The sequence below is a fragment of the Pelmatolapia mariae genome, linkage group LG6, assembly GCF_036321145.2.
Source record: "Pelmatolapia mariae isolate MD_Pm_ZW linkage group LG6, Pm_UMD_F_2, whole genome shotgun sequence".
In the NCBI taxonomy this organism is placed as follows: domain Eukaryota; kingdom Metazoa; phylum Chordata; class Actinopteri; order Cichliformes; family Cichlidae; genus Pelmatolapia; species Pelmatolapia mariae.
In genome coordinates this window covers 21,926,418-21,951,120 of record NC_086232.1, presented here as the reverse complement: position 1 = coordinate 21,951,120, position 24,703 = coordinate 21,926,418, and the positions used below count along the sequence as shown (strand labels likewise).

At 39.4% G+C, this 24,703-nt stretch overlaps 3 protein-coding genes across 4 annotated transcripts; 2 read left to right on the top strand and 1 right to left on the bottom strand.

Moving 5' to 3' along the window:
* The first annotated feature begins 1,207 nt into the window (after positions 1-1,207).
* LOC134629157 (coiled-coil domain-containing protein 149-like) lies at positions 1,208-10,061 on the top strand. 2 transcript variants are annotated; one of them, XM_063476211.1, is made up of 13 exons: positions 1,208-1,363; positions 2,558-2,719; positions 2,834-2,872; positions 4,004-4,111; positions 4,328-4,444; positions 5,528-5,700; positions 6,302-6,374; positions 6,478-6,562; positions 6,709-6,856; positions 7,349-7,425; positions 7,545-7,580; positions 7,746-7,820; positions 7,916-10,059. In XM_063476211.1, the coding sequence occupies exons 1-13, from the start codon at positions 1,313-1,315 to the stop codon at positions 8,455-8,457; spliced, it is 1,686 nt and encodes a 561-aa protein (XP_063332281.1). In that variant the 5' UTR covers positions 1,208-1,312; the 3' UTR covers positions 8,458-10,059. The 2 variants fall into 2 exon arrangements, with proteins under 2 accessions (XP_063332281.1, XP_063332282.1); XM_063476212.1 differs by lacking the exon at positions 7,545-7,580 and having other exon boundaries at positions 7,916-10,061.
* Positions 10,062-10,146: 85 nt separating this feature from the next.
* On the bottom strand, positions 10,147-11,983 carry LOC134629159 (extracellular superoxide dismutase [Cu-Zn]-like). The gene is made up of 2 exons (XM_063476213.1): positions 11,858-11,983; positions 10,147-11,318 (listed from the first exon to the last, which is right to left on the bottom strand). The coding sequence occupies exons 1-2, from the start codon at positions 11,869-11,871 to the stop codon at positions 10,685-10,687; spliced, it is 648 nt and encodes a 215-aa protein (XP_063332283.1). The 5' UTR covers positions 11,872-11,983; the 3' UTR covers positions 10,147-10,684.
* A 2,100-nt stretch (positions 11,984-14,083) lies between these two features.
* Positions 14,084-24,461, top strand: LOC134629156 (ATP-dependent RNA helicase DHX15). The gene is made up of 14 exons (XM_063476210.1): positions 14,084-14,256; positions 16,208-16,550; positions 16,725-16,918; positions 17,019-17,178; positions 18,057-18,275; positions 18,390-18,557; positions 19,209-19,295; positions 19,479-19,628; positions 20,333-20,441; positions 20,536-20,727; positions 22,298-22,420; positions 23,140-23,330; positions 23,716-23,885; positions 23,988-24,461. The coding sequence occupies exons 1-14, from the start codon at positions 14,192-14,194 to the stop codon at positions 24,103-24,105; spliced, it is 2,289 nt and encodes a 762-aa protein (XP_063332280.1). The 5' UTR covers positions 14,084-14,191; the 3' UTR covers positions 24,106-24,461.
* The last annotated feature ends 242 nt before the right edge of the window (positions 24,462-24,703 follow it).

Here is a 24,703-nt window from a genome sequence, read left to right as displayed (position 1 = left end):
GTAAGAACAGTTTGTGGAAATGCATTAAAGAACATTTAACCACACATGTTGTATTAAATTGTTTTTCCATCATGTTTTGCTGATGTAAACATGAAACCATTAAAGTAAAGATAAAGTGTTGCAGACAGCATGTCTAAAACTGAATGTACTGTCCGTGTTTTTTGATTAGCATAAGGACAAAGACAGAATCTCATGTTTTGTTGATTTTAGGAAACAAGAAGATGGATAAAGTATTGTGATAGTGTGGGACAGTTTTCCCTAGTAGTAGTGATTTAGACCATTACAGAAAAAGTAAGGTGATCATAGAGAGCATCATTATAATCTGCTATTGTTATAACTCAGTGTGCATTGATATGACTGAGGTTCCTCTTATAACCCTGACTTAAATTGCTCTCCACTTGTCTACAGCATGCTATCAACTGTATAAATGACTATTCACTGACCAATCTCAGGGGTTTGTGCTTTACACAAGAGCGTCATAAATACAACTTCAAGCCAAAAAAAGGGGAAAACTCACACCAAACCACCATATAACAAATGTTTAGGCACATTTGACAAAGAAAAAGAAAAAGAAAAAGTAATTTAAAGGTTTTCCACAGTAAATCACATCAGGCTCAAAAATACTGTTGATTTGACCTGCATGGTAGAATTTTGGGACACAGGAAGCTCAAATGGCTATTGCATATTTATTCAGTTCAACAGTGCAGTTAGTTTTAGTCTTACAGCATCATCATCATCATCATCATCATAACCATTATCAACAACAACAACAACAATACTAAAATCTTGATGACATCTGATAAAATGACACATTTTGAAATAAAATATAGAGATCAGCTGTATGCTGACATTGTTAATGCCTGCCTTCGTTTTAATAAAGTTAAACCATCTTATTTTCATGATTTGGCACTAGTTAATCTATAAAAAACAAACAAACAAAACAGAGAAACAAGTATTTTTACCCCAATTCTTATTGACTATTTTATAAATAAAGGGACATTTATTGCCTAATACATCATTTGTCACGCTATCTTACTTGTTTGGGGGTGATTACTCTAATAAACACATACAACAGCTCAGCTGTTAGGCATCTCGTTCCGTTTTGGTTATTTTGTTTTAGTCTCTTTCTGTTTTACGAGGTTCTGTAAATGCGACGTGACGCTTTTCTGACGTCGAGACGGACGGAAGTGATGCAAATTGCGTTTCTCGATCGCTTTAATCGGTTTTGGCTCTGATTTCTGCAGATGCAGAGGGGTGATGCTTCTGTGAAACTCACTGTGCTTGGGTAACCTTTGTTCCGCCGCAGGACGCGATGGATCCGTCCAGGAGGAGCGAAAGTGACTGGCAGGGGCTGGTTAGTGAGGTGAGACTGCGAAGACGCAGAAAAGACGAGAATGAGGAAAGAGCGTAAAAAAACCTTCACTGACGCACACTAATTGTGGGACAGGTGTCCTGTCCGGCTAAAATACTGTGGCGTACATGATCGTTTCACTGTGTTTGAGTTCTGCCTGCTATCGCTTGTTCGGATCCACTGAAACACTTGTGTCCACATTAATCCGAGCTCACGGGATTAAGTCTCAGCTGCTGTGGTTTCTCTTACCTGCAAAGACTGCACATGTATGAGGAAGCAGATTGGAGTTTCCTTGCGCCTGCAGAGCCCTTTGCCTTGTAAAGTTACTGACTTGCACCACACTGAAAGTTGCAGCTTTAATGAAGAAACACGTTCAGATGGCTGCATATAAACGTGTTTGCTCGAGTATTTCACTTGAGTGCAGTCAGTGTTGAACTGCTTTGCATTTAAGCTACTGAAGTAGTTTTATCCTAGTTTATTCTTCATGCTACTATTTTTGTCCACAGCTTTGGTTGTGCAATACTTTGCAGACATACACTCATTAGCCACTTTATTAGATACACCCTGCACTGGGTTGAACCCCCTTTCCTTTCACAAATGCCTTAATTCTTCATGACATTAATTTGACAGAGTACTGGAAACATTTTGGTCCATATTTACATGCTAGCATCACACATCCATGATGTAAAGCTCCTGTCCCACCATCTCTCTCTATTTGACTTAAATCCGGTGAATGTGGAGGCCATTTGAGTACAGTGAACTCCTGCTCAAGAAACTAGTTTTCACAAAGGGTCAGAGGGCATTGTAGCCTCGGTTTCCTGTTCTTAGTTGACAGGAGTAGCACCCTGTGTGGTCTTCTGCAGCTGTAGCCCATCTACTTCAAGATCTGATGTATTGTGCATTTAGAGATGCTCTTCTGTGTATGAAAATGTTTAACCAAAAACATCAGATGGACAAGTAGTTAAAGTAACAAGGAGCTGCAACGCAAACTGTTGCTATTTTTTACCATCAGAAAAAGTTTTTGTGTCACTATAGTAGTATATATGTGTTTTTTTTTCTTTCTTTCTTTTCTTTTATATATTTCACAGTGAATTTGATCTTTAATGATGACTAGAGAACTCTTTAGCCCTCAAATAATCAAATAACGTTATATTGACTACATGCCAGAACCTTTTATTTTTCCTCAAAACCTTTCTTTCTCTGCAGTTCCTGGTTTGTAAGCGGAAGTTGGAGAGTAAGAAAGAAGCTCTTCTGATTCTGTCTAAAGAGCTGGACACCTGTCAGCAGGAGAGGGATCAGTACAAACTGATGGCCAACCAGCTCCGTGAGCGACACCAGGGACTCAAGAAGAAGTACAGAGAACTCATTGTAAGCTGATCTGACGCCGTTATAAAAGATGCATCAGAGCTGAGGATAAAAACTACTGCTATTAAACTTTGTGGCATCTAATGACAACTTCCTTTGTCTTTGTGTCACTGACAGGATGGAGATCCTTCTCTGCCTCCAGAGAAAAGGAATCAAGTAAGAGATTTAAAAATGCTAATCACTGCATGCAGAACTGTCTTAACTGTACTTTGATACACTTGCATTTCACAGTGATGCTGGAGACTTTCAGCAAAGTCAGTAATGTGGTCACAAGTTAGAGATCTCTTTGGATGGGATGCTTAAAGCTTTACTACTAATATTTACTCCTAACTACTAACATCTCCACGGCGCTCTTTGTTTAACAATTACAGCAGCTTTATCTTAGAATAATACATCAGATCTCTGTCTGTTTGTCCACAAACTTCTTATCCGTATCTGAAGGTCGTTATCTGTATTGGATGTTAAGATCTCATCATGCTTCCTAGCATGAAGTGCCAACATCCTAAAATGATCCATTTTTAGCTATGTTCCTCTAAAACTTTATAAAGTCATTGTATCATTTTATTTTTACGATGGTAACGTCTGATTTATATCAACAAAAGTTGAGTTATGTATTATATATTCATTGTGTTACCTAGAAACCACTTAGCAACAAGCTCAAATCACCCAGCTTTAGTGTTTATGCGCCTACAGTACAGCACCTTCTAAAAGGATGGTATCATTTTCATTTCACAGTCAACAGCGTGAACAGCCCAAACAGTGCTGTAGCATGGGTGTGTACTACTTATCATAATGTGTCATAGCATGACACACACAATGTTCTCACTTGTTGCTCTCTGATATAAAACTGTTGGTTAATGACACAGTAACAAAGTCACCACTGAATGAATCACAGATTTAAAAAAAAAAAATGTAATGACAATTTTATTTTTATGGTGCATTTCTTTACATTCAAACTCAGTGTGCTTAATATAAACAATAAAAACTGAAAAAACAAGAAGGACAAGAAAATAAAACCTTAAAAGAATTTAACCTGTTTTCTCTCAAAGATTACACAGAAGAAGAAAAAGATTTGGGAAACGTATTTAACCACAAACCTTTCAAGAATTTTACGTTTGCTTGTTTGAACCTAATGTTTCAAATTGGAATGATAGAAGCTCATTTTTTTCAAGTACATTATCTGGTGGGCGCTGTACCTGGAAGACTTCTATTCTATATATATATATATATTCACAAACCAACTTGACACATTGGGCTAACATGTCTCTGTATTTACTTCATGATCAGGTGAATTTAGCCCAGCTACTGACAGACTCCAGAGAGCGAAACTCTCAGCTGTCCGAGGAGGTGAAGGAGCTGAAACAGCGACTACTGGAAGCTCAGGGTGATAACAAGGTATGTTTCTAATGTATATTTGCTGAATATTTGCCTCTCATTATTCATAAATACATTTCCAACATACCTTTGTACATTTATTTGTCAGTCTAAGTAACGATCAAGTGGATGAGTGTTGTTTATTTTAAGGACAGGTTTCAAATTGTACTGTACAAACACACCAAAGGTGTATAATTGTAGCTTAGTTGAGACTTTTCTTACTTTGTGCTATCACAGCTTCTACGGATGACCATCACCAAACAGAGGCTGGGAGACGAAGAGGTCGGCGCCCGACACTTTCCCGCGCATGAGCGAGAAGATCTGGTCAAACAGTTAGAAAGGGCGAGAGAGCAGGTGAGAGCCCCCTGCTTGATTTTGACTATTCAGCTGATATTCACATAATGGTTCACTTTTTTATGATATACATTTACACTTATTATATACATTATATACTGGCATTTAATAGTTCTAATTGGTTCTTGCATTAGAAAAAGAAAGTTTATATTTATTTATATTTTATTTGTAAGTATTTTTTTTATTTATTTTAAAAGCAATCACATGAACCCTATTTCCATTTCAGTGAAATCTAACCCAGTGTTTTCACCCTTTGTTAGCTGTCACAAGGTCACCATTTCAGTATCAGACGAATATGATTAAAAAAGTATGATAGTTTAAAGGTGAATATTAAAGCTGCTAACACTGGGGGCAATTAGATTTCTTTAAGCTGTGACACTTAATAGATGCTGTGCAGCGAGGTTGCATATCCCATATCTATGTCTGCTATGTGACATTGCAGAACAACCAGTAATTATACTTCAGATAGATGTAAATATATGTCAAGCACAACATGTACATTTCATCCAAATTGGATTGAATCTGTCCCTTAAGTCAGATTTCTGTTGCCAGAAGGTGGCGCTAGGATTATAACCGAATATTTGCTTGCAGACCTCTTCTCTTAACAAAAACATAAAGCTTGGGGGAGATCCGATGATGTTCGTCTGAGTTATAGATGAAATGGCTGACAAAATATCAAAATTCACATTATTTAGCATTTTGATTAGACCAAATAAAAAGCCAGTTTGATTGATTCTGAAGGATCGGCATTATTTAGTGTACAACAACTGTAAATGGGGAAAAGAGAACACAAAAATGCAGGAACGGGGTGCTAGTAAACCTTTTATGCATAGCCACAAGCGAAACTGTCGGCAACTTTAAGCAATTCTGCTGGTTGTTCAAAGTTTAATTTGTTTTTTGAGTACGTCAAATCCCTCAACAATGGATTAATTTCAGGAAATAATAATAAAATTTGGAGTTTCAAGGAGGTCCTCGCATTAGTTAGAGTTCCACTTTTAATGAGAAGATGATATATATTTGACAAGAAGAGACTTGTATTGCTAGATAAAATTGTTCTACATCCTGAATCTTGTTTGGGTGCAGAACGAGGTGCTGGAGAACAGCGTGAAGTCGCTCACGGATGAGCTGCAGGATGTTCGAGCAGAGCGGGACGTGTTTCAACAGAAGGCTCATCGTCTCAATGTGGAGATGAACCACATAGTAGGGAATGATGATGTCCGCATCTTAGACATTGACGCGCTCTGCATGGAGAACAGGTTTGTTGCTCTTTTAAAAAGATCATTTTAAGTAGTACCTCTGTGATTGGCTGGCATGTTGAAGCAGTGATTTTCAAAAGTCTATTCATGTACACATGCTGTCTTGCAATATATAGTTACACTGATCAGACATAACATTATGACCACTGACAGATCAAATGAACAAGACTAATTATCTCTTCATCGTTGTACCTGTTAGTGAGTGGGACATATTAGGAAGCAAGTGAACATTTTGTCCACAGAGTTGATGTGTTGGAAGCAGGAAAAATACGCAAGCATAAGGATAGTTCAGGGTATTCTCTGAAGGCTCTGGCCTCTTTCACCAGGATGATGCACCCTGACACAAAAGCAAAAATAGTTCAGGAATGGTTTGAGGTTTGAGGATCACAACAAGTTTAAAGTGTTGACTTGGTCTCCATATTCCCCAGATCTCAATCCAATCAAGCATCTGTGGGTTGTCCAGGGACAAATAGGGTCATAATGCTTTGCCTGATCTATATATACAGAATTTAGATAAAAATTTACTGAGTTGCAGTTGAAATTCTTCTCTACTGTTGAAACAGGTTAAACTGAACAGCATTTGTGGTTTCCGACATTTCAGGTATTTGCATGAGCGACTTAATCAACTTCAAGAAGAGGTCAACTTGCTCAAGACAAATCTGCTGAAGTACAAGGTAGTTGCAGTTTTTTTCCCTGTAATTTCATATATATTTATTGTATGTTATCTTTTTTTTTAAAACTCTTTCTTTTCTCCAAACTGTTTCCTGCTGATGTCAGAGTGCCCTGGAGTGTAGGAAGACCTCTAAAATCAGTGGAAAGCCCAACAGCAGTGCTCTGACTGGGGTGCTTTCTGCTAAACAAGGTCAGAGGAATCATGCTAGTTCAAACATCTACACTTTCTATTATGCACATATTACCCTTTAAATGTGTGAGTTCAGTTTTATTCAGTGTCTCATGGGAAATGATGACTGCTGTTTCTTTTAACCGTGGCTCGTGACGTGCTTGCAGTGAAGGAACTGCTGCTGTCTGAAGAAAACGGCTGCAGTTTGCCGGTGACTCCTCAGTCCATCTCAGACCTCAAATCTCTCGCCACAGCTCTGCTGGAAACCATCCACGAGAAAAACATGGTGATTCAGCACCAGCGCCAAATCAACAAGTACTAAAATTCAGACTTCACTCGCACTCTTATTATGTGCTCCATAGATCACGGGTGTCAAACTGCATTATAAATAAATGCTCCTGTAGTAAATGAAAGAAATCTGTCAGCATGAGCTGTTGGACTTAAATTGTAAGGAATAAATGTGTAAAATTACAGAAAAAGTTCTGGCGTGCCATTGCCCAGACTGTCCTGCAGAACGTTATTGTTAAGTCACAGAAAACTTTGTTTTGTTTTGTTCTTTACCTTGGTTTAGTATAAATGGCCTTGGAGGAGTCTTTGTTAGTAGTAAAGCCTGCAAAATTTCTGAAAATTAAGTTAATAGTCCAAAATGTATGCCCTCCTTCACATTTTCCAAATCTCCAGACTGAGTCTTTGCCAGGCTGATTCTGCCCCCCAGGCCTTTTATTTGACACCTCGGCTGTAGATTTTTAGCCAATTCACTTCTTGATGTAATGATGTGTCAACTGCAATATCCTTTTTTCCTATTAGGATTCTTGGAAATCGAGTAGCCGAGCTGGAGAAGAAACTAAAAACACTGGAGATGTCCGGATTATGGAGCCTTCCAGGTTATTATAATTGTCTCAATATACTGAGACGTGCATATCACTCTAACCTGTGCTAAGAATACTGTTTTTACAAAAATTCCTCTTCCTTTTTCTGCCCTTTTGCTTCTTGCTACCTGGAGGCCTGACTTATAATGTGTCTCTGGGGATATGTGGAAGTATGTTTCTCCAAAAACAATGTCATCTACGTCATAAACTCTCAACTTAATCTTCTTCTCATATCTACCAACACTGCTTGTCGCTATCTAATCCAACACTTTTTAAGTAGCTGTTTATGTAAACCACTTTTCTGAAAGCTTACTTTGACTGTTTTGTGATAACAGGGGGAAGAGACGCCATCATCCTGAACACGCAGCTAGTGGATTCGACCGATCCATCTGATTCTCCGGGACAGAACGGTGATTATTCAGTGGAATTATTCCTCTATTGGTCAACAGCAGTCAAAATAGGAGCTGCATTTCTTGAATGTTATTTTTCTGATTTGTTCTTAAAGGTGACAAGAGGTCAAACAAACTAGCTGAGCACGAGAGCTCTCCAGAAGACAGTGTAACAGCAGCTGCGTCAGATTTTCAAGATGACGCACCAACACCATCATCGTGTGTCGAGGCCTCGAACCAAAACTGCTCACCACAGTTGGACGAGCAAGAGTCCTCAAGGCCTCAAACAGAAATGCCAGCTAGTGAGGAGTGCCAGGAAAGTGGCCAATCACAAAGCACCGCAGTTTTTACCAGTTTCGCAACAGAAGAGGAGGGTCTGAGTGACTCCAGTGCTGATGTGAAATACTTGAACAGACCTGATCCCTCAGACCCCGGCCACTCACAGCAACTCTCAGAGAACTCAGTCCCAACAGCTGGAGGAGAGGAGGAGTCAGATGAATGCACTGTAGGGGGGGAAGGTGTTGAAACCGAGAGTAATGTAATAGAGAGAAATAGTCATGTTACATCATCTACTACTGTGTCTACTACAGCCCCCGAAGAGCAGCAGGAGGACGTCCTGACTACCGTGGATGTTTGCAGTAGTCAGGAGGAGTTGTGATGTCTCACAGCATTAAGAAAAAAACAAAACTAATTAAAGTATTTACAAAATCCACAAAGCTCTTTAATTATTTTTTGAATAATTCAAAAATCAAAAAAACTGATAAACTAATCTTTGGAAAACAGCATATTAGATTTCAGATGAGTGTGAATGAATCAACAGTGACTCCTACCAAACTGAAGAGTATTAACGATACTCTTCAGATGCTCTAATGTTTCTCTGCTTTCACTCGGTCCGTTGTCTGAGTTCTGCACCAGCTTTTGAACTGATGTCAATGTGACCAAAAGTAACTGGACACCTGTGATTCATCATCCCCCAAACCATACTCACAGGAGTAATAATATTCACTCCTGTGAGAGTTTCTCTGAGAGTTTTAAAACGTGGTTCATTCATTCACTCACACATTTCATGTAGTCTGCATATCTAATGTGGCAAAACAGTGATTTCTCCTTATTAAATAAGTAGCAAAAAAGATGCATGCATCGGTGCTGTATGTGTTATACTTAAAGGTTTCTTTCTGCTTTTGAAGGTAACATTTACAGAGTTGTCTGCTTTAGGTGTAGGAATTCTTTTGCTGATTAAATCACATAATAAAAAGGAGTTAATGATGATCTTTTAAATGACCTTTGTTAGGTCATGAACTGGTTCCTTACTGTCAAGAATTCAGCCCTGGCATGATTTAATTCAGTCATCACGAGGATAAAAGCAATTTGACAAAGATGACAGGAAGCACAGTGTGCTTGTTCTAAATACGATGTTCCCCACGTGAACCAAGCACAAACCAACCTTCTGCTTTACTTAACATTCGCAGCGTATAATCAGCCGTGTAGCAAAGCCGCATATGACAACACTGAGTTCATGAGACCGTATGATGTGATATGTCAACAATGTAAAAGCTAACTCAAATGGTTAACGTTCAGAGACTACATGTTCTAGTGGTGCTTTTTTATCACATCAAATATTACAGAATGGTCAGATAATGTACAGAATAAGCAATATGTTATCAGAAAGCATAATAAAAAATGGGGTTATGATCTGAGAGGAGAGCTAAAAAAAAAAAAACAAATAGGGTGAACAACAAAGAAGAGCTTGTTCAAATTAACCTGTGCAGTGAATTTGTGGAATAATATGGAGAAGGGTTTTGAAAATGTTCACAAATATAAATCAGTTTTAAGAAATTATACATGGAAAAAAAACACTTATAAAGCAGTATATGGAAGCAGAGTATTAAATATTAAACTCTGCGTGGATATTTGGGTTGAACATTGTGAGGTGATATGATGGTTATACTGTGCATAAAGATATAAAAATATTTTTAGATTGTTGTATAGGTACATTTATTTATAGATACAGGTATATATTATGCTCTATAACCAAAAACAGAAATATGATTTAAACAGGAAGTAGGAATTGGAAAGCATTTGCTTCCTTCTACTCCTTTCCTTACAGGAAATGGTCAGTATTTTATAGGAGATCAGTCTGTGGAGTTTATTTAATATAATGGCTTTCTTTATTTCATAACCATTTTTTAATATTTATTAACATTTGTTACTTATATGTTGGAAATAAAGATTTCATTTCTTTTATTCATTCAAATATGTGTTAAATGCTATATGACAGCATGCTACTGAGTAAATAAAGACAGTCTCGGTTGTTTCTTTTATCTGACTTCATTTATTGACAGACATTTGATAATTACAAGAGTCATTTCTCGAAGCTCCTCCTGAAATATAACACACTGACATCTTGATCTTATTTTTTTATTAGAAAATTTGTGTAAATTACTTTTTGCTTTTGACTTTAAAAACCATTGTATTTGTATGCATTTGTATGTATTCTGTATTTATTTATTTTTACACAAGACGACTAACTAACTTCAAGCTACAAAGACAGCACAGCTGAGGCTGATGGTACTGAAATTTATTTCAATAATTTTGGTCACAACTTAAGGACCAGGATAAGCTGAGAGAGAATCTGCTGATGGAGTGAAAGGAAAAGCAGTCCAATCATATATTTGGTTTGTTGATACTCCAACCAACCAACTGTACCATTACTAATATTGAACACCATAATTATGCTAATTTGTAGTAAGAAAACTCTTGAACAATTATTAAAGCATGTTTCTAATACTTCTAAGAAGCTACTATGCATTTTGGCAGGATGTGGGTTTAACCACCTCATTATTTTTTTCTTGGTATCAAACTGGAAGTACCTACACTACTGTAGGTTAATTCCTCCTCAGCCGCCTGGAGTACTGCTTAAAGTTCATATTCCAGAGATTGGGGGACGAAACCCCAATAATGCAGCATGCGAGCCTTCGGCCTGCGTTTCCATGCAGCAGGCTCCCAGCGTCTCCACCACGCCCTAAGTCGTCTATCTTTTCATGAATCACCACTGCTCTCCCAAACACAGACAGGCTTCCAAACAGTGTTGCATCAGATTCTAGCATTGTATTAATCTTCCCTTGCTGGGGCTCAAAGTTTCCAAAGTCTCCAGGGTGGTTAGGGTGATTTACACCATATGGATTGTAGTGGCCACCGGTGGAGTCACATCCCCGGCTCAGGTCTCCATACTGATGGATGTGCACCGCTCTGGGCTCCGGACTGCCGTCTCTGGGGAAGCCACTAAATCGGAGAAGGACCTTGACTTTCTCCTGAGGATGATCCTGCTTGAACAGCACATGGCCGTACACTTTGGGCAGGTCCTCCGGGAGAGAGGTGCTGGGTCTCACCTTGCAGACTGCATACAGGGTGCCGTTGTTCTGCAAGACCTCTGGAGCCAATGTGTCGCTGGATGCTAAGACACATTGTTGACAGCCTGCCAGCAAAACCAACAAAGCAGCTTCCAGTATACCCACTGACCTGTAAGATATTAAAAAAAATATTAGGACAAGACCCCTCTGGCATGAAGGACAATTAGTGACTATAGACCAATTAAGTCAATATCTAGATTGTTCACCTTGGTAAAAAATGTCCTGCTATTGCATTTCACAATACAGCAGGACATTCAGAAATATTGCTATTGTTAAGAATCCACACTGGGGAAGCTATAATTATGTAATTATTATCGCTGACATGTTATGTAACTGCTAAAACTCAACTCTACACAGGGCTTAAACGAGGCTCTCTTATATCATAGGACAATTTTACATAATTTTTATTTACAATCTTCATCTGCATCTATGTATAAGGTGTACTTTAATTTACTTTAATGTAAAACTTCAGTGTTTCTAAGTCTGAGGACAAAGTGGCACTCAAAAGCCTCTCAGTTAATGTTTTTCTGACGACGTTTTTAGGCGCACACAACATCGCCCAAAAGTACAAGTGGCTAACTAGACAGACTAAATTTCGCAGGAATGCAAATAAAGTTAAGTACACAGTGCCAAACAAAGTCCACTTACGCGTATCGATGCATGGTCACCTGTAAAAGGCGCAGAAAAGGCTGTAAATTAAACGTAATGGTTTTCACAAGCCGAGCGCTGCAGTCTGCAGGGTGAGGATGCAAAGCGTTTCCAAACAATGTTGTATAAAGTCTTGTGAACGAATGGGCGTTGCTGTTTGGCGAGGGTGGAGCAAGGGGCTTGACACGTCTTTTGATGATTTGATGAGTAAACCTCGAAATATTCGACCCCGCAGTTGAGACTAACAAAAATATGGCTGATTTCAGAACAATAATCTCATGAAAAACAGAAAATATATTAGGTAGTTTATTGTTGATTTACTTTGACAAAGTCGGAAAAAAAGGCTTTTGAGTAGACGTGGAAGTAAGGATGTTTTACTTTTGTGAAAAAGTGAAAGATGAGAATCGTTACATTACCGTTCAGTTTGTGGGAAACAACAGAAAATGATATATTTTATTGTTCTCACGTGGTATCAGACGGAGTCATTTTAACAAACCGAGGATGTTTTGCCTGATAAGAGCATAATCACGTCTGTGTAAACTCGATTCATAGAAACCTTAACGCTCAATGTACCACGTTCTCCAACCACGTTTGTCCGTGATTTGGGAGAGGGCGCAAACTGACAGGGTCAGCCTGATGTTGCTTGTTTCGCACTTGTGCCCATTATTATTATTATTATTATTATTATTATTATTATTATTATTATTTAAAATGAAAGGACAGCACAGAGTCCTATGAAAAACTAAGTACATCTATTACTGCTCCCACAGGAATTAAGAGCAGCCAGATGTTCCTAATCAAATACACTTGATAGTCAATCGTCAGAAAGTGTGAGCACTTCCATAAAAGCCAGTTTGTTGGTCTGGAGCATTCAGGTGCCGCAGTCTTCCCAGGAGTGGATATCCCAGCAAATGTATACATAAGTTCATAAATGTATTAAAAAATAAATAGCTAAATAAAACAAGAGCAGTTAGCATGTTAAATGTTTACATTCATGGCAGTACAAATAGAATAAGCCTGAACAAGTATGGCTTGTTTGGAAGGGTGTCAATGACAAAGTGTCTTCTTTCCAGGAAAAACATGACAGCACAACTTAGGTTTACAAAGCTGAACAAACCACAACTCCTGTAGAACAATGTCCTTTGGACAGATTGGAGCAGAGTGGAGATGTTAAGCAATAATGCAAAGTTCCACATTTGGTGAAAACCAAACATAGCATATCAGCACAAACACTTCAGGGGTGATGAGGGGTGATGATTTGCAGTAGTTTGCAGCCACAGGGCCTGGGCACCTTGCAGTCAGTTGACCATAAAGTCCTCTGTATACCAAAGTATTCAGTAGTCAAATGTGAGCCCATCTTAGCCAAAAAACTGATCACGCAACAGGACAATGAACCCAAGGAGACCAGCAAATCTACAGCAGAGTGTCTGACAAAGTAAAGAATCGTAGTGTTGCAATGGCCGGTGTGGTGGGGCGTTACGAGAGCTGTGCATGAACCAATGAATGTAAACCTCAATGAAATGAAGCACTCTGCAGAGTGGGCCATAATTCCTCCACAGTGATATACGACACTGATAAAGGCAAATGCAGCTAAAGACGGTTCTACAAGCTAATTAAATGTAGTGTATACTATTTCTTTGTCTTTTTTTTTTTTACAGGACTTTATAGAACCCATGGGAAAACCTTTCATATGACTTTAAAGTAGAGTAAAAAAAAATATTTTGATCCATGAACAATCATCCAAGTAAGTAAATCTGTACTGTTCATAAGGTTTCGGTGGATGAGTGACAAAATGTTTCTCCCACTGAAAACGTTACATCCATATGAACAGTAAAAAAAAATATATCATTTTGTTAATGATTAGGCCTAGAATTTTCCCCCAGTGACTATAAGTCCCTACCAGCACTTCTAAAACATCTGTTTGCGTAATAAAAAATAGATGTGCCTGATTTTCTGTGTGGTACGATTATCAAATTCATTGTTTAAGGACCGGTAGCTCAAACAAATGGGCAAAAAACGTGTTTTTATTTGCTTGTTTTTTAATGTGCCAAATTTCTTTGAAATCCAATAGAAAATAAAAAGTATTATCTGGTTATATGACTATATAGAGCTTTGATAATAAGTGAAAATCCATTTGAAAGAACTTGCCGTGGAAACACCAGTGAAGACTCCACAACAGCAGGTGGCGCTTGCTGAAATTGTGTTACACAAATACGAAAAGAAGAAAATACTCCGGTCGGAGAACTTGGAGCACAGGAATCAGGAAATATAACCTGCCGGGTAGAACTGTGCCCGCGTTAATTGTTTCACAGAAAGCCACATTTTACCTTTAAGATGTCAAAAAGACATCGTTTGGATTTGGGTGATGACTACTCCTCCAGTAAGAAGAGGTCCGACGGGTGAGTGAAGTCCCACAGTTATCGCTCTCAAACTAGTCGGGTACAAGCTAACTGCTAGCTGCCGCTCTCGGTCACCATGGATGGAAGATGGGAGCTGAGAAAATATAACCCTAAGCTGTTCATGCTGTAGCTCTGCTTTATTCGCTGTTTCTTGATAGCACCTGAATGATCGTGCAGCGCGAACAGAAACGTGCTAAGTGCTTGTATTAAAAAAAATACCGTAGACGTTGGGCTAACAAACGAAGCATCAACGTTACCTTCATCGTAGCGGGGGCACGTGTGTTTGGCTAACGTTAACATAGCTCCTTATCTAACCCGTGTTGGTTCAGCTAGCCAGCCGTGGCTTCGATTTAAAAGACTGTGATTTGGTTCTTAAAATAGCCATCTAATGTTGTACTATACTAGCTGCGAACTAAAATTGTCCTTGGCGCCGATTAAGCTAGCAGAAACTTTAGCGTCTCTTAGCACTCACATGTTTTACGTTGTGCTCGTGTGTGTTTATCTCAGTGAAAACCTCCACAACAGACTTACAGATGCGAAAGAAATCGTGGCAATTCTTTTTAAATTTGCAGGATTTCATTGAGATTGACTGTTCAAATTACCAGTAAAAGTAGGCTAAATAGCGACAGTTTGCAAATAAGTATATTGTGACCCATTAATTGTAAACAATTTGTATAAAAATAAATAAACATATAAACTTTAAAGCCTTCAAAGTATTTGATGTGATATTAGAAACATTTGCTGTAACTGTGTGTGCTTGTTAAACTGACAGTGTGCACCCACTGCAGATATGTCAGTATCTGTCTAAATGCAAAAATAAACGTCAGATAGTTTAGAAGATGCACTGCTATAAGATCATAATTTAAACAGACTAGTGTCAGGTTCGTTTTATAACTTTAAAATAAAACAACATAAAATCATAAGTATGAGGACAGCGATGAAGAATGCAAAGGAGTGACAGTTGGGTTCAAGGTGGACGTGGGATTACACCAGCGATCGGTTCTGAGCCCCTGCTTGATTGCCATGGTGATGGACAGACTGACAGATGAGTTCAGGCAGGATCCTCTGTGGACTATGATAACAGAGGACGGATCTGCAGAGAGCAGGTGGAGGAGAGTCTGGAGAGAAAAAGAATGAAAGTCAGTAGAACTAAGACAGAATACATGTGTGCGTGAATGAGAGGGAGACAAGTGGAAAGGTGGAGTTACAAGTAGTAGAGATGGTAAAGATGGATGAGTTTAAATAGCTATGAACTGAGGAAAAGAAATGTGAAGAAGAGAGTGCAGGTAGAGTGGCGTGGGTGGAGACCAGTGTCAGGGGTGGTGTGAGACAGAAGGATGGCAGCAAGAGTGAAAGGGGACGTTTATGAGACAGTTGTGTAACCTGCTATGACTCTGATTTGGACATGGTGGCACTGACAGAAAGGTAGGTGGCTGAGCTGGTGATGTCAGGTTTTTATTAAGAGTGACCAGAATAGGCAGTGCATTAGAGGGACAGCTCAGGTTAAGCAGTTTGGAGACAAAATTATAGAGGCAGACAGAGGAGGGATAGTAGATATATTGCACAAACGATGTTGAGTATGATGTTTCCAAGCAGGAGGAAATGAGGAAGACCCCAGACGAGGTTCATGGATGTAGTGAAGGAGGACTTCATTACATCCATGGGTAGTGTAGTGGGTGCGATAGAGGAGGATGCAAGGGATAGGGTGAGATGGAAGCTCACTATGGCAAATAAATTTGCAATAGGCTGCCATTTAGTGCCTGTCAATTAAAGTGGTGAAAAGGTCGGTACACAGTTTAAACATGTTGAACGCATCAAGCATGCTTGAATATGGGAAACATGGGACAATGTCCCAACTTTACTCTCATTGCCCTGAGATGGCAAACTGTAGCCTGATTATTTCTTTTACAATTAGAATGTTGACAATGATGTGCTGTTCTAATGTTGACAGGAGAGACCGGGACCGTGACAGAGACCGCGAGGACCGTTCGAGGGATAGGGACCGAGACAGAGACCGTGATCGGGACAGAGACCGGGACAGAGAACCAAAGCCATCTAGTGTCCCATCTAACAGCACACCTGCTGCTTCAGCCTTACCACCGCTCAAGCAAATGGTCCTACAACAGCAGATCAACCCATTCACCAACCTGCCCCATACTCCCCGCTACTATGAGATCCTGAAGAAGAGGCTACAGCTTCCAGTGTGGGAGTACAAGGAAAGCTTCACTGACATCATCACACGTCACCAAAGCTTTGTGCTTGTCGGAGAGACTGGCTCCGGCAAGACAACACAGGTATGAAGTCAAGTAGATTGGTGCGTCTCTTATGTGTTAGTAATCTTCTGCTGCCCTTGCTGAAAAAAGCCAACAGTGTGATGGCACAGTGTAAATGCATAGAATTTTTAAAAAATTGATATAATCTTGAATTGGTTTTATTAGATTCTCTGCAACCTTTGATTAAATCTGCAGATCCCACAGTGGTGTGTGGATATGGTTAGAGGCTTGCCTGGTCCTAAGCGGGCAGTAGCCTGTACTCAGCCCAGGAGAGTAGCAGCCATGAGTGTGGCTCAGAGGGTGGCGGACGAAATGGACGTCATGCTTGGACAGGAAGTTGGCTACTCCATCCGATTTGAGGATTGTAGCTCTGCCAAGACTATATTAAAGTAAGTGGTGCTGTGAGTGAATGAGATGGTTTGATTCAGAGAATCTGCTTTTCACTGGCACAGAGCAGCCCAGCCTAACAAAGCATTGTTGTTTCTTCAGGTACATGACAGACGGTATGTTGTTAAGAGAGGCCATGAATGACCCACTGCTGGAGCGATATGGTGTGATCATTCTGGATGAGGCTCATGAGAGAACTCTGGCCACAGACATCCTGATGGGAGTACTGAAAGAAGTGGTTCGTCAGAGATCAGATCTGAAGGTATTTCTTTTTCTCCACCCAAGTGGGATATAATTTTAATGTATCTATGTCTTTAAAAACAGGTGCTTCCTAGATTAAAAAAAAAAACTAATCTAGCTGATTTAAAAACAAAATCTAATTTCTACTCAGAATATTTAAAACATTTTGTAAGGAAAACAAAAGCAGGTGTGCCAGGTGAATTATGCTTCTTTCTAGTTGCCTCAGAAGTTGGATGTTGGATTTAGGAGTGACACCACTCACAAGTTGAATATGTTCCAGTAGTAAAGTTAGAAACGCAAAGAGCAGCAGGATTTGTTTAGCCATTCATGCGTCAGTAGGAAATGGACAGTTCAGTAGGAAATATCACTAATGGAGCATGTCAATGGTCATTAGCCATGTTAAATTAAGCAGTGTCTACTGGAGGTGGCCTTTGATGCTTGCCATGGTTGTAATTTGTTATCACTTTAGTTATCCCCAGAAAATGTAATTTTGTACACAAAACTGGATTGGATGTGGCCACTAAAGACGCTGGTTAGAATTCCAGCCAGGGACAAAGACCAGAAGAGACAGGAAGTCAGAAATTGGAACAGTGTGGAGAATCTGGTCAATTTAAAAAAACAAAACAAAAAAGAAACCTGGGGTAGACTAAAACCTCCACTTTTAGAGGTTTCTGGTGTGATTTGAAGTTGTGTGAATGACAGAAGAAAATGCAGATAGGGTATTTAATGTATAGAGAAGGATGATTGCATACATAGGGATTTTCATAAAAGCTCCATCTTTTGTTACCATGTAATAACATTAAGAGCACTATACAACTAATATCATACAGAGATGATACCATTGCACATATTTGTAAGATTTAAGTATTTTATATACCCACATGTAAACTTTGTGTGCAGGTGATTGTCATGAGTGCCACACTAGATGCTGGGAAGTTCCAGGTGTACTTTGACAGCTGTCCTCTTCTAACTATTCCTGGACGTACACATCCTGTTGAGATCTTTTACACTCCGGAGCCAGAGCGGGACTACCTTGAGGCGGCAATCCGCACTGTCATCCAGATTCATATGTGTGAGGAAGATGAAGGTGACTGTCTTCTCTTCCTCACCGGTCAAGAGGTAAAGCTCATAATGCTCAGGTTACAGTTCCAGTAGACATTAATTTGAAGCAGCACACCCTCCACTGATTCAAAATGCAAGGTTATAATACTTTTTTTTTTTTTTTTCTTTCAGGAAATTGATGAGGCATGCAAACGGATCAAGCGTGAGGTAGATGACCTGGGTCCTGAGGTCGGAGACATCAAAATCATTCCACTGTATTCCACGTTGCCTCCACAGCAGCAACAAAGAATCTTTGAGCCTCCTCCTCCAAGGAAGCCAAATGGTGCAATAGGAAGAAAGGTACAAGTTTGAAATAAAGTCAAGGAGATTAAGGTTTTAAAATGCATTTCCTGTAAATTTGCTGAAGGTATTACATTCGCAGATGGTTTTTAAGGCTAGTGGAGAATAATGATGACCAATAACATTCATTTTGTGCATCAGTTTTAAAGTTATTGCAGTTTCATGTCATTTACATAGTTGTCTTTATTATCTCAATAGCCTGCATTGTAAGATGTAGGTTTTTTTTGACTGACACTTGGGGGCACTAAAGTATTCCTGAAGTCTGATTCTGGGACGCAAATGTAACCCTGTGTGTATTACAAATGGAAAGAAAAGAAAATGATTTCTGATAATGCACAGTAGATCAGACCAAGGATAATATATAACAGAAGATAAAAAGACTAATTTAAATAAAAAATGTTCATTCCAAAAAGTAATTTGGCTCCTACAGTAAATTGATAAGACACAGCCAAGTTAAAGTTGGAGCTTATGTCTTTAAGAAAAATGCACATTTAGGCCATTTGTGGCAAAGAAAAAGTGCCAATACTGTGCTGTGGCCTAAATATAATGGATGAGTTTTGCTTTTGTGTGCAGAAACCCCTTTTAAACAAACAAACAGATTCTCACCTATCAGGTTTCAAATATTTTACATCACTTTGCTTCTTCCCTCAGGTTGTGGTGTCGACAAACATCGCTGAGACTTCTCTAACAATTGATGGCGTGGTGTTTGTCATTGACCCTGGATTTGCCAAACAAAAGGTAGACCAAAAGTGACTCACCTGATTGCACTGATTGCTCAGCTTTATGATTAGTTTGGTCTTAAGTGTTGTGAAAGTGACTGAAATGTAGATGTTTATGATTTTGTTTGTTTTTTTTCGTCTCATTGTAGTAATCTATCATGAGAGCTGTTGTACCTAAACATGCTTTGCCACGTGTGTCTAGGTGTACAATCCTCGAATCAGAGTGGAGTCTCTGCTCGTTACAGCCATCAGTAAAGCTTCTGCCCAGCAGAGGGCAGGACGAGCTGGAAGAACACGTCCAGGGAAATGCTTCCGTCTCTACACAGAGAAGGCCTACAAAACAGAGATGCAGGCAAGTGATTTGTTGTTGTTGTTGTTGAGGTTTGGATAAAGGCATAATAAACTGTGAAGGACCTTGTATGTCATAGTGCAAATGGAGGGGCATTGGGACACACAGATTTTCAAATGCACCTGAAATTTTGGTTTGGAGGTTATTGCAAAGAAGTGGCAGTGTGAATCACAGAAGCCCAAAATGACAACAGCTCATCAAATGAAAGGAAACTTTATACCGAATACTGAGTTATGCTGGACTAACCTGATTCCTGTAATATTGAAATAAAGTTATATTGTAGTAAACTTTCCTAAATTAGAGGCTTGCCATCAGACTGCTGCCTTCATATGGATGCAGCAGTGTCAAGAAGTAAGATTTTATACAGTGTAAATACTGCAGAAGTCACTTCACATTCATGATCATTTGTAGATCATGCAGATTGCTTGAATGGTGATCACTCAAGCACAAAGATTTAAACTCTTTGCTGCCTTCGAAGTGAACAATCTGCCATATAAATTCAGCGTTGTCTTCTCCACAGTTTGCCCTTGTACATAGGTCGCTCATGTTGTGTGACAAAGCCTCTCAGACATTATGCTAAGAGCTCTGCCCTTGTTAGCCCCCCAAATCCCCTCACTTCACCGCATCAGGTTAATCTTTGTGCTGCTCGCTCCTTCTTCAGGATAACAACATTCATTATATTTGACTTTATTATCGTCCCTTTTTAGGATAACACATACCCTGAGATTCTTCGCTCAAACTTGGGATCTGTAGTGCTTCAGCTTAAAAAGCTGGGTATTGATGACCTCGTCCACTTCGACTTCATGGATCCACCTGGTAAGTCAGCCTGCAGTCTTATTGTGAACTGTAAATAGTCCTTTTATGCTAGTTAGCCATGGCTAGCTGACCTCACTGTCTCTCCTCCATGCAGCTCCTGAGACGTTGATGAGGGCCCTTGAGCTGCTTAACTACCTGGCAGCTCTCAACGATGACGGTGACCTGACAGAGCTGGGCTCCATGATGGCAGAATTTCCTCTGGACCCCCAACTGGCAAAGATGGTCATTGCGAGCTGCGAGTTTAACTGCTCCAACGAGATCCTTTCCATTACTGCCATGCTGTCAGGTAATGCCCAGGACTGGGCTGACATCTTACTTGCCTGTTGTAGGCCAAGTCTCTTTGGGTTAACACTTCTGATTACAGGTAGTATTAAAAATAATCCCAATGTACGTCCAGTTTGTGCACATTTTCTACTCCTCTAAACCAGCCATTCCCAAAGTCAAGAGTGCTGCGACCCATTTAAAACACAGAATATCCCATGGGGCCCACCAAGTCTTATCTAAGTCTTGCATAATAAATTTACTGAATAATGATGGGATGTATAGAAGGCTTATTAAAGAGGTGCTATTATCCTTTTCCTTATTCTGTCTCATGTATAAAATGTACTGTCAAACTGAGGGATGCTCATATTGAATAGTCTAAAGTTTTAAAAGCAGAGATCCACATTTGTGTGAACAAACCTTGTGAGACACAATCTTGAACTTCAGACTGCTCTAAGTGATTTCCTCTTGATTTCTGAGGTTTTTCCCCTACTCCTGGCTTTGTTTGATTTCAATGAGAGCAGATATCGTTAATATGATTATCTAAGCTACGTAGCTCTGGCTGTGAGGACATCAGCCCCCATCAGAATTGAGGGGTAACGAATGAATAATAAACTGTGACTCATGCAAAGCTGCTCTTGTAGAGACCAAAAAAAAAAGAGATCTGGGGGTACAAATCTGCACACTTATGCCCCTTTTAAGATTTAACAACTAAGCGCTGACTTAATGTTTACAAAGTACTCAGAAAACAAGTGCAGATCGTTTGTAGTGCCTTGTCCAGGATTATGACAACTGAACGGTCTGATATTTCAGATACTTGTCAATACATATGACACATTTCATGCCAGTATTAGTCACAACTGATGTTATTTATATTGAATCATATATTCATCAGGGTGGTTTGTTGGAGACTTTATTTTTGATTTTAGTACAAATAAGGAAATAATGAATTAGTTGGAAAAAGACAATAAAATACTCATATTTCTGTTTTGTTTTTTTGCCACAGGCATGTAGGTCAATATGACTTCATATATTAAGTCTTAACTTTAAATCTCAGGTTTTTGTTTGGGTTTTTTTTTTCTTGCATTTTTGTTAATAGAAAGTGAGTTTTTCATGAGTGCTTCATCATTAAAGAAAGTGGATAGGGCAGGCACCACTTGGAAGTTTTTCATATTTATTGAATTTTCTTTTTTGACGTAACACTTTTAAAATTAATGTTGCACTGTAGAGTAACATGTAACTCAGATGTGTTTCAGTCTTCCATCTACTAAAAGGCCTAACACTCATGTAGCTAAAGTAAGATCTGTGAGTTTTGGAAAGGTTCAACTTTGTTGGTGTCCCTAACACTCTGCAGCTGTGTGAAAACTCTTGTTTTACAGATGTGGTTAAATGACCCCTCTCTACGAGCTAGTAACCATTACAGTTGGGAATGACCATGAGAAAAGACTGCAGCTCCCTCTTATAGAGCTTGTGGTCCTGCCCTGTCCCAAGCAGTGTCGAGTGCCCTAGCATCATAGGCTTTGCTGCATTTTTCTGTGAATGTTTGACTCATCCCTATGGGCGGCTTTGTTGGGGCCCATACCAACCTTGTTTAGTCCCACAGTGTTTTGTCCGTCCTACGGAGGCTAAGAAGGCAGCAGACGAGTCCAAGATGAGGTTTGCTCACATTGATGGAGACCACTTGACGCTGCTCAACGTCTATCACGCCTTCAAACAAAGTGAGCATCAGTCCACGTTTTATTTGGATTTCTGCATGATGAAGTTAAACCTGCATTAATTTGTTTTTTGTTTTTTTTAATACACACACTTTGTGGTCAGCAGAATAAGATGAAAATGCAACATATGACCTTTTAAAGCTAAAGAAAACGTGCTGAAGAAAGATGTTTTTATAATGGAGCAGTAGAATGGTTGAATGTTATATGATATGTGAGCATTTGTGCAGAAAAATACAGTAGATGAATACAATGAGATTTGTTAAAACAGTCACAGGTGGCTTCTGGATAACCAACCTGAGCAGAGATTTCTAAGACAGCACTGACTCTGCTGACCAGATTTTCTCAGGCAGTTTATTCCAAAGCTTCAGGGATCTGACTGTGAATGTTCCTGGGAACAGATGAACCTCTCTGTTACATACAGGCTAGTAAGCAACAGAGAGATTTGAGGTGTTGTGTGACAAGACTCAAATGTATAACCTATTGAGAGCCACTGAGGTGACAGGAATATGCGTTTTTGTGTCCTCATGCATCATTTCTGTTTAAAATGACTAATTCAGTACATGATTTGTAGACATTTATGCTTGAAAACATGTTTCATCTGACATATTTTAAAGATAAAGAGTCATGATCTATTTTTTATTAACAACTTTTTTTGGGATTAGTTCAATTTTGATGACCTAGTTAGCACCTTAGACTTGAATGTCTCTCATGCCTTTTTCCAGACCATGAGTCTAACCAGTGGTGCTACGACAACTTTGTCAACTACCGCTCGCTGATGTCTGCCGACAATGTGCGGCAGCAGCTGTCCAGGATCATGGACCGCTTCAACTTGCCTCGCCGGAGCACGGAGTTCACAAGCAGAGATTACTACATCAACATCCGACGGGCGCTCTGCACCGGCTTCTTCATGCAGGTGAGCAGACCTAATAGATTCGGAGGAGGAGGAAGAAGAAGGAGCTTTGGGATGCTTTGAGGACAGTCTGTTGTTCAGTTTGGACTCAAACGCACATGAGTTTTGTTAAAACCTTTGCAGCCATAAACCGAAACACAGTACAGCAAAAAATGTGTATATTGGGAAAGCTGCTTTTGATTTTGAATGGATCTAAATTATTCTGTTACCCCAATTTTCTAATGATTGATTTATCTTTTCAGCCCAGGTAAAACAGATAATGTGGTCAATGTTCCTCTCTGACAGTAAACTTCTATCAGCCTGTTAGTGGGCTTAGTATTGAAAAGGATTAACTGAAAAGGATTTTATTGTTATCGTTTTTAAATTATTCTTTTGAACCTCCCTGCAGGTGGCTCATTTGGAGCGCACAGGCCATTACCTCACAGTGAAAGACAACCAAGTGGTCCAGCTGCACCCATCTACAGTCCTGGACCACAAACCAGAGTGGGTGCTCTACAACGAGTTTGTCCTCACCACCAAGAACTACATCCGCACATGCACAGACATCAAGCCAGAGTGGTACGTGTACAGGCAATAAGATCTCACTAAAAGCTGTTATTTTAACATGTGTTGCGTTAGCTGAGTGACGGGGTCATTCATGTTCTCCTGTCTCTGTTACAGGCTGGTGAAGATTGCACCTCAGTACTACGAAATGAGTAACTTCCCACAATGTGAAGCTAAGCGACAGCTGGAGCGAATCATTGCCAAACTAGAGAGCAAAGAGTATTCCCAGTACTGAACAACAGCCAACAAGTGTCCTGGAAAAACAACTGCTTACTTTAGTTTTAGATCTTTCTCTCATTGTATCTTAATGTTTCAAATTTGACTTTTTGATTATTTTTTAAAAATATTTTCTTTGCCCCCCCCCCATCAATGTTAATTCTGTAACTACGTGTACCGTCAGATAAAATGTCAACAACAGTGGTTAGACCCGGTCGTAATTACTCAAACGGAATAACAAATGTGTTATTTAGATGTGGTTGAATTTTGTTTAGGAAACTGCTGAGTCATAAACATTTGTGCTTGCTTTGTTTCTTTAAAACAATGAGCTTTGACTTCATTTCTCTGTATAAATTAATTAGTAAAGTCTGTTATCCGAAAGACAGTTTGATCCGTGGTTTTTGTGCTTTTGTCTAGATGCTTTTGGTTTACTAAATATGGAAATGAGTCTTGGGTAAAGTGAATCAGTACTTGAACACCTGCTGTTGAAAAAAGAATGATCTACTTCAGTGCAGCGTGTGTTTATGCATAACATGACTTTATTGGATTTTCCCAGAATTTCTAAACGGTTTGCTGGACTTCGACTCAGCCACAATATAGTTTTTAGGAACAAAAGG

Excerpts from the sequence above, each read along its gene's own strand:
- LOC134629156 (XM_063476210.1), top strand. The coding sequence starts at position 14,192 with ATGTCAAAAAGACATCGTTTGGATTTGGGTGATGACTACTCCTCCAGT. Across the intron at positions 16,919-17,018 it reads TCTGCCAAGACTATATTAAA|GTACATGACAGACGGTATGT; the intron begins GTAAGTGGTGCT and ends TTGTTTCTTCAG. Across the intron at positions 18,276-18,389 it reads TCTTCCTCACCGGTCAAGAG|GAAATTGATGAGGCATGCAA; the intron begins GTAAAGCTCATA and ends TTTTTCTTTCAG.
- LOC134629157 (XM_063476211.1), top strand. The coding sequence starts at position 1,313 with ATGGATCCGTCCAGGAGGAGCGAAAGTGACTGGCAGGGGCTGGTTAGT. Across the intron at positions 1,364-2,557 it reads GGCAGGGGCTGGTTAGTGAG|TTCCTGGTTTGTAAGCGGAA; the intron begins GTGAGACTGCGA and ends CTTTCTCTGCAG. Across the intron at positions 2,873-4,003 it reads CTCCAGAGAAAAGGAATCAA|GTGAATTTAGCCCAGCTACT; the intron begins GTAAGAGATTTA and ends CTTCATGATCAG.